The sequence below is a fragment of the Rosa rugosa genome, chromosome 3, assembly GCF_958449725.1.
Source record: "Rosa rugosa chromosome 3, drRosRugo1.1, whole genome shotgun sequence".
NCBI classification, from domain to species: domain Eukaryota; kingdom Viridiplantae; phylum Streptophyta; class Magnoliopsida; order Rosales; family Rosaceae; genus Rosa; species Rosa rugosa.
Window position 1 is genome coordinate 35,820,692 of NC_084822.1, and position 9,506 is coordinate 35,830,197.

At 36.2% G+C, this 9,506-nt stretch overlaps 2 protein-coding genes across 2 annotated transcripts; one reads left to right on the plus strand and one right to left on the minus strand.

Annotated features, from left to right (window-relative positions):
• Positions 1–432: 432 nt before the first annotated feature.
• Positions 433–3,641, minus strand: LOC133736842 (uncharacterized). Its single transcript, XM_062164436.1, has 10 exons — positions 3,495–3,641; positions 3,346–3,404; positions 3,214–3,254; positions 3,096–3,127; positions 2,939–2,967; positions 2,259–2,295; positions 1,986–2,042; positions 1,391–1,467; positions 1,096–1,169; positions 433–694 (listed from the first exon to the last, which is right to left on the minus strand). Exons 1-10 carry the CDS (start codon positions 3,576–3,578, stop codon positions 675–677), a joined length of 510 nt encoding a protein of 169 aa, XP_062020420.1. The 5' UTR covers positions 3,579–3,641; the 3' UTR covers positions 433–674.
• A 2,618-nt stretch (positions 3,642–6,259) lies between these two features.
• Positions 6,260–7,603, plus strand: LOC133737648 (probable F-box protein At1g65740). The gene has a single exon (XM_062165166.1). The coding sequence runs from the start codon at positions 6,260–6,262 to the stop codon at positions 7,601–7,603; it is 1,344 nt and encodes a 447-aa protein (XP_062021150.1).
• The last annotated feature ends 1,903 nt before the right edge of the window (positions 7,604–9,506 follow it).

Here is a 9,506-nt window from a genome sequence, read left to right on the forward strand (position 1 = left end):
TTTGGAAACAGATTTCAAATCAATGGAGTATTCAGTTATGACTTCTAGATGAAGGTCACTTTCTTATGAAGAGATCTTTTTCTGGAGTATTCAGTTATGACTTTTAGATCAGGGTCACTTTCTTATGACTTTTTTCTGGAGATAAATAATGACATTTGTTTAGCCAATTTCAATAGTGCGGAGGCTGAGTATCGAGCTTTAGCTCAATTTTGTGCGGAAGCCGTTTGGATTGCCAATCTCTTTGTGACCCTTCCCCTCATCTTCAAGCTGGACTCTACTTTCGTGAGGGAACATGTTGCATCTGGCTCCCATAACGTTGATTTCATGTTGCATCTGGTTCTGGTTCCACATCCAGCCTTTCTGTTTTGACCTTTACCAGAACCAGCCACTCGTGTTTTAAAGAATGTCACGAAAACACATCTGTAGAGACTGTATTGTAACATATTTCCTCTATTATGTAAAAGATGTGTCTGGAACATCAATAAGAGAAAATTTAACACACTGAAGCATACAACTTTTCCATTTGAAGCTTTTGCTTTTTTACACTGCCGTATCCCATTCTAGGTGATACATCTTAGGAAGCAGATGCATACTCTGCTGGTCATACATCCACAAAGAAAAAACTTGAATACAAACACATGTCGGAATTCCGCAGCACCCATCATTGCAGCAGGTTATATTCTGCAATTGGCAGCTGAACAAGAAAGGAATAAGCACACTAGATATACGACAATTAGGGATGAATAATATGTCAAATCACGATATTTTGCTTATTTTATTTTTTATTTTCAGATAAATGAGCTATGAGCTTCTAGGCCAACAGCAAAGAATCAAACTGTTTCAATGCGACATCATTTGCTTCACTCAAGTTGAACCGATAAGAGTTTGGACCAGTGATGTACATATAAGAAGGGGAGGGCTAACAAAAAGCTACTTGTGACAAGATTATATTCGAATGATAAGTTTCACAGCATAGATGTCGCTAGTGTGGGTGCTATAAAACTTTCCTAATCAAATGACAAACAAAACACTTGTGGACCATACAAGACAACAGTAATGTGCTAAAGTTTTCTGTCAAATTGAAAAGGCACTCACAGCAATAGACAAATTGGTTGAGATCAAGAGTCACTCTGCCTTGCTTAGCTGTATCAAATGAATTGAACAGATTACTGCAGCAAACAAAGTCTCAAACAAATAAATCAGTCTTCCCAGTAAATTGTGGATAAAAATTTCAAATTTTGAAAGGTCCACTTTTAAGTCAAGCATGTCAAAATGGAACTTGAGTACAGAAAGTGCATGCATGTACGTGTATGGAATTTTGTCTAATCAAAACCTAGGATGTGGTGGTACCCATTAATTCTTAGTTCAACCTAAAATAAGTGCAACCTACCGAGCAGACTGCACAAATATACAAAGAGATATGAAGTCAGCTAGTCGGAACATTCCATTCTTCTTTTCATCAAAGCTCTGCATGTTTTGAGGACAAGGAATCAGCAACATGTTCAAATCTCAAGCATCAAATGCATAATAGGGAGCCTTTCAATGATTTCTTTTTTGAGGGTCATAGTAAGGAATTGATGATTCATCAAGGCATACCAGGGCATAACCAAAGGACAATGTTAGAGGCATTAAGGATATCTGCCCAAGGACGGTACATATACATATACGTGTGTGTGTGTGTGTGTAGAGAGAGAGAGTAGTTTTGACATGAAGAATCCCCCCAAAAAAAAAAAAAACCATAATAAAAATTTAAAAAAAAAAACACAAAAACAAACCCACCCACCTAGAAATGACAAAAGGAAAAAGAAAACAAGGCCACCATGTAGGGAAACAAATCATATAATCAATTAAACCAGAACTACCACATACATCAAAATAAATAAAATAAAATAATTTGTGAGTTAACCTTAAATGCCAAAGAACTAGAATCATATTAAACAAATCATTCACACTTTCAATTTTCATCTTTAAAGTAGATGGTATACCTCACAGACTGTGTAGAAAGCAGGGGAGTCCAGGAAGAAACCAATTTTCCCCAATGCCTGTCACAGTGGTTCAGCAATTGAAAATTAAAAATTATAAAAAATAAAAATAAAAAATAAAAAAAGGTGAAAATCAGAGGAAGGAAGAGGTAAGACAGTCTTCTCATTGCAACACTATCAAAACATATAAGATGCTTAAACTGCGAGAAATAGTCACGGCTATTGATAATAGATACGAGCTTCAAATTTTCATCTGAGACAGAAATTAGAAATTACCTCATACACATCATCAGGAACGAGATAGCCCCGACCCCTGAACAAATAAGTTACCAAAATTCAACTGTTATTAAATGCATTGACCTGTATATAAAGAAGTTGCCTTGATCTCAAACATTCAGTACTGAAAGGAAACATGGCAACTATGGATAATCAATAAATTCAGTTGTAGGCATCGTGACATGTATTTTATCTATGATGGGCACAAGAATGTCAGAGCATAAAATTTCATACTGAAACGTTGTCAAAGGTCTGAAACATAATCTCTCTAAGCATTCTAATTTCCTAACATGCACAAATTATGCAAAAGACTATCAGCTCTTCAGTTCCTTCATATAGCGAGAAGCAAACCGTTAATTTACCAATAAACGGTTAAAGCCGTAAACCTTATAAGAATAATACATAGATTGTCAACCCATTACCAGCTTAATTACTAACCGTAAGATAATGGAGTGCTTCATATCACCATACACCTTTTATAAGAAAAAATAATGGAGTGCCGACCACTTTAGCCAAACTTAATTACTAGCAGTAAGATGAAATTTTAAGTTATTGGTCGAATCTATCATGTACAACTTAAATCAAGTTGATCTGAAGACACTGCAACTCAAAACTCACAAGAACATGTTTACTAAAGTGGACAAGCAACTGCTTAAAACACAAAATAAGTATTGAATCACCTCTCTCGCTCTGAGAAAGCTTGTTGAACCTACAAAGAAGACGGAAAATCCCAAGAAAGATACATGTAAGTTGTTGGAATACAGGCATCAATCCTCAAGAAAAAAAAGGGCTTCAATGAACATTAATAAAATGTAGTTGAGTGATAAAAGTTCTCACCTTTAGTAGGAACTTGTTGAGCGCAACAAACTCTGAGAAATATAAACTGCTTAAAATCAGCGAACCCATATATGGATCACAATAACAAGTTGAATTTAGATAATATGAGCATATATACCTTCAAAGCTCATAGTTCCATTTCTATCAAAATCATACATCCTGGCAAAAAAGGCTACATCTTTATCAATATGCGCAATTCAACAAATACACACATGAAATCGGTACTGTAAATTGAGATGATTTTGTGGACCTGATCATTTGCTGAACAACTGAGAGAGGGAATTCGAGGTTTCCAACGGCGAGAGCATTCTGATCACCAGCAAAGGGAAGTTGGTAAATTGTGAGGAAAAGAGAAAAGAATTAGGGTTTAGGAGAAAGAGGAAGAGGAAGAAGAAGAACCTTGAGCTGAGGGGCAGTGATGCTTCCGGTTTTCTCTGAGTCAACTCGCGCGAACCATTCTCTGAGAAGAGTCGCGTTCTCCATTTTTCGGTCTGATCTGCGTGTAATGCTTTGCTGGATGCTTCAGTCTTATTAGGGGACGGTACCTATTCCTTTTTTTTTTTTTTTTTTTTTTTTTTTTTTTTTACGATTTGGTCGCTAATTCTTTTCATATCATTAACTTTTATTTAATTCTTGTCACATCATTAACTTTTACTTAGGTTGATATAGTGGAAGCATGCTAGGCTGCAAGTGAGGCGGATGCTGCAAGGTTTCTCCTGGTAATAGGAGGTATCTAGTTAGAACCCCAACTTATGAAAAACATCCCTTGGGGAGGGGCCATAATCATGTTGCTTTTACCTTTGGAGTGGTAGCTCACTCGACCACCATTTTTTGTACCAGAAAACTTTACTTTATAAGACAATAACTGTAGAATAAACAATTGAATAAAATAGAAAACATTTTTACCACATTTTTTAAATCTGTAGTAATCAGAATTTCTCGTACGTACATAATTGAATAAAATGCCCTAATTGCATTCTGGTGTAATGTTGTTTAAGCTACGAAATGACTTATTTCATCTTTTGCAGTAAAAAAAAAAAAAATTAAAGATTAGGGCTTGTTCCAACAGCGAAATGTGTTTTGAATGCTCCAACATCGCAAGTGGAGCAAGAAGAATTAATTGGGGATTTCTATAATCCGTAAAAGTGAAAAAGATAGAATCAGACAATTGCATCTTCCAAAATTAAATTATCAACTCCACTCTAGCCAGCAGTCTTGGAGTGGTCAAAACTCCATTAACGGCCAAGTCAACTGGGAACTAAGCTGGACCGCTTCCGATGCTGAATGCATATCTCATGGAGCAGGGCTCAATCCTGAGAACTTAAAAGGCCTAGTGTGAAAATTTAACCAATGGGAAGATTCGAACTCGCTATGAGAAGGAAGAAAAGACGTGGAGACCTTTACCAAGCAGACTACATAAGTACATGTATGTGTTTGTGCAAACAAATATATTAGCCATGGTAAAATACACATGGGTCTTTCTAAATATACCTAGCAAATTTCTAAATATACCCAGCAGTAAAAAAGAATTATCTAAATTCCAATTTTAACCCCATAACTATATCCAGCAGTCTTCATCCCTTCCCCAATCCCCACCAACTCTCCATCAGATTTTTCCAATCTTCAACATTGATATCTCCTTAGTTTTCATGTACAATCCAATCCTATATAAACTTTATAGTTATTGATGATTTTTATCAATTGTCTAACTAAGGATTTCTCCATCAAGAAACACCAAGTTTCTTTCTCAAATGGTTTATCTAATTGTAGATTTTTTTATTTGGATGTTGAAGATTTCAACATTTGAAATCATAGGTTTATGGGTTTATTGAAGTAACGGGTGTGACTAGAGCAGCACAAGAGTGTTGGATTTTGCGATTGGGATCGTTTGGGTTCTGGCATTAATGGGGACGTTGATCGAGTTGATGATCGGACCTTTAGGGGTAATTTGACGGACAATTCAATTATTAAGCTCAGGGACAGCGTTGGGGAGAAGCTTTAAGGAGTTTATGGGGCATTACCGATGGCATTCTTGTAGCACATAACTACAAACTCTATTCTCTTTGGTTTCGGACTATTTGCTAGGATTAATTTTCTGTTTTTAGTTTGTAGGTTCTTACTTTATATATGCAGTAATGGTGAATTTTGATTTGACTTGGCCTTTTAGACACCCTTGTGCTTACTGATAAATTTGCTGGGTGTGAGAGAGATGATTTGGGTATGTGCGGTCATGGAGGAGCACAAGAATGCTGGGTGTGAGTTGTTTTTTTTTTTTTTTTGGTGTAAGGATAAAATTGGAAATTGAGAAATAACTTTTTTACTGTCGGGTACACTGAGAAATTTGCTGGGTACATTTAGCAAAACCCAATACACACACAGAGCCCTTCTAGTGAGGGATTTTTTTTTTTTGGGCAATTTAAGGGATTGATTATTTGACCAACGTTTCGATCACTTATCAACATCTCCACTTTAAGTTGTTAGGTATATATGAGTAGATCAATTGTACAAATTTACAGCCAAATTGATAATCGTTTTTTTTTTTTTTTGAAATAGCTAAGTTGATAATCATTAAGGCATTCAAAACTATGATTTACAATTATAAACATGAACGGTTCAAGTTTGACAGATTTGGTTTGTCCATTGATTTAATCTAGTTCGATACTTTAACCGTCACCAATTTAGCAGAAAATTTGCATAAATAATCTATTCATGGAGTCCTTAAAAATAAACAGTTGAGATGCTGATATATGATCGAAAAATAAGTTCCACACTTCCACAAAAGATCTCTTAAAATGACAAAAAAAAAAGATTGTGACGTACTCAAAGCCTTGTGCGACCCCGCACTTAAAAAAAAATTAATTAATTAATTAAAAAAAAAACACTCTTTCCCAAGTGCATCTGGACAACGTTGCATGAGGCTGTTGATATGTGTCCAAAGAAAGATGAAATGGATTGAAAAGTTGGAATTAAGTTGGTCTATTTTGATTAGGTTTACTTTCATACTTCGGTTATGTTTTCTTATTCTATTTGAATCATATTTCCAACTAGTTTTGCTATATATATTTACATCCAACGAACAGAAAATTGAATCGAGTATGATTTTCTTTTTGTTACAAAATTGAACGTGCATTATTGAAGAGCAGATAGTCTTGCACGTCAGATCGATGGGGAATTGGAACATGCTCTCAAACAGGATAGATCAGACTCTATTTTTAGTTTTGGATAAACTGGTAGACTACCTCTACAACCTTGTAGACTATGTGTCGTTAATCAGGTGTGTTTTCTTCAAGAAGCTTCAATACAAGAAGCAAAAGTACAGTAGCTCCTGGCAGGAAGCACCTGAAGATGTCATAGAGATGATTCTTAAGCACACGAACCTTAGTGGTCGAGTACGATTCAGCAGTTTGTGCAAGTTTTGGAGGTGTGTTTCGATGCGAAGAGACATTCATGCTCCACCACAACTCCCATGGTTAGTTCACCCTCAAGTCCCAGCCTTCCCTAGCTACTTGAGCTTCTCAAGCCTCTCTGAGGGAAAAATTTTCAAGTTTAGGTTCCCTAGGACAAATTACGGTACGTTGTTTTGTGGCTCTTCCAAAGGTTGGCTGTTTATGTCTAAGATGTACGGATGGCTGAGTTCTGAACAACTGTTTTTACTGAATCCAATTTCAGGAGCACGGCACCAACTACCCTACTTAGTGAATTGTTCCACTGTTGAGGTACTCGCGTTATCCAGCAATGATATCTCAGAGTGTATAGTGGCAATAGTTCTTAATGATGACAAAGAATTGGGATTGTGTAGACCTGGAGACAAAAGCTGGAGTGTGTTCCAAGTATTAGATGAGACCAACTATGTGGGTGACATAACCAGGTTATTGTTTTCCTCTTCGGGTACGCTATTTGCCTTGGTTGAGTACTGTAGTGGTGCCAATGGTGTTGGTGCAGTTCAGACTTTGAAACTTGGGGGAGACATTGAAGTGAAATTGCAGTTGGTCTATTTCGAACAAAATTGGTGGATCAATAATGGGCTGATCGATGTCTTTCCCGGAGTGGCATGCCATGCATATTTGTTAGAATCAACCAACAACGAAGTTCTGTTGATCCATCATTTTTATGAGGATATGGGAGGAGAAGGCAATAATGAGGAGAATGAGGATAATAAACCAGATGGCTTTGTTTACTTTAGGACAAAATGTTTCGGAATATATAAGATTGATGCTGACAATTGCAACTTTCTAAAGGTACAAACTTTGGGGGACCAAATATTATTTGTGGCAAACTATGGTTCTTCCTTGGCCCTTCCGGCTTCTGATTTCAAAGAGTTGCAGGGGAATTGCATATATTTTGCAACAATAGGAGGCTTTAGTCCACATCTAGAATCCTGTATATCACGTGAGATTGGCATCTTCTACCTAGATAGTGGAAGAGTCGAGCGACCCTTTCCAAGTATGATGATACCAAGAGACGGCTGTGGACCGAGTTGGTTTACTCCAAGTTTACTGGATAGATGAGCGTCACTTTTTTTGTATAGATAGAGTTTTCATTAATGACATTTGTTACCAGTTCTAATAAATTTGTTACCAGTTCTAATTTGTTACACTCCACTACAAAGAAGAACAAAAAAAGAAGGTGCATTATTATTTGCGGAACGCAAACGCTAAAATCTATGTTCAGGTCCGCAACAAAAGAATCAGAAAGCCACCATATCTGGTTTCACTAATTGAGACCTACAAATTACAAAAAGCTTTTCACATCAAAGCAATTATATGAATCTTTAATGAACTTCGAGTCTAAGTAAAAAACAAAATTAAAGAAGATGTAGTATTATCTGCCGAATGCAACAAAAGAAGAAAGCTTTTGGTTTTTTACTGGGGACCTAGAACTTAGCCCCAACTCAGAGATTCAGAAGGCCCCAAATCAACCCGGTTCATCTTTAGCAGCATCGCCAAACTTCCATATACGACTATACACTCCAGTTAGAAAAGCCATGAAGAAATGTACAAAGAAACTTCAAGAAGCCAATTACCTGATCGAAGAAGAAGAAGAAGAGCCATGAAGAAACGAACAAAGAAACTTCAAGAAGCCAATTACCTGATCTCAGAAGAAGGAGAAGAAGGTGTTGGGCCTCGTTGATTGCTTGCTGACTAAGTCTTTGTGACTTATCTCTTTATTATCGTGTTTGTTATTTCCTTGTTAATAATACCCTGGTTTGTAGGGTTAAGATTAGGTTTTGAATTGTTCTTCCTCTAGTTAACCACGTTTGTAGGACATGTAAAACGTGCACTACTAGAATTTTGTTCATAGACATCAGTCCAGAACCGATGTTAAACTAATTTTCGACCGATGTCTTAGTGGGTGTAGAGAAAGATATAGACATCAGTATAAGCGTGTTTTTAACCGATGTCCCAGACAACAACCAACATCGATTCTAAAAAACAAATAGATGTATAATCGTTATAATCATCATATTTTTGTATGTTAGGTATGTCTAATTCTTCATATTTTCACATTTTATGGTTAATAAAGTATATGTCGAACAATACTTACGTGAACATTTGCATCGATTTCTATTCCAGAAGCGATGTCCAGTACACTTGTAGACATCAGTTCCCATGAGTATTGTTTGTTCGTAAAACCGATGTTCACCTTTTGACCACACATCGGTTTGCTCCATGGTAGGTGATTTGTATGTTCATAATAGATTACGGTTTGGTGATTAGAAATCGATGTGCAGTAGTTTTGATTACATCGGTTTTGAGTTACAATTCGATATATTGATAATCATAGGACATCGATTTCATTTTTGATACTGATTTCTAATCTCTCAACTGACTTCGTTTTCCTTAGCATTACTGTTTTATTATGCTTTAATATACTTCACTTCATTTTGAGAAGCATGATGTGAAAAGTTTGCATTTAGCTATTGCTGGGAAAAAAATTGCATTTCTCATCATCCAAAATTAGGGGCTTTCCATTAATTTTCTTTCCAAATTCATGATTCAACATAATTCAGAAAATAAACCCCTAAACTTACAAAAGCTAGCTTGGAAACATATGAGCAACAATGTACAAAAGTTCCACACCAAGATTTGCTTCAAAGCCAAAACTAGCTAGCCTTACTCAAAAAACATCTTGGCAGTCACAGTCCTACATCAAACTCTGTATATAATCAGCCACTTCAATGCGCACCTCGTTAATTTGATTTTGGCTATATGATTTCCGCGTCTTTACCGCCCACTAGAAATATATAAACAACACACAAGGCACAGTGATTGGGTAAACAAGCTAATGAAGATAATTAGTGTGGAAACCCTATGGACTATCTATAGAGGCCAACACTAGCAATATAAAGACTTGGAAGTAATTAACTGGAACGTAAAACAGAAACAGAAACAAAATAATACCTTTTTTCAA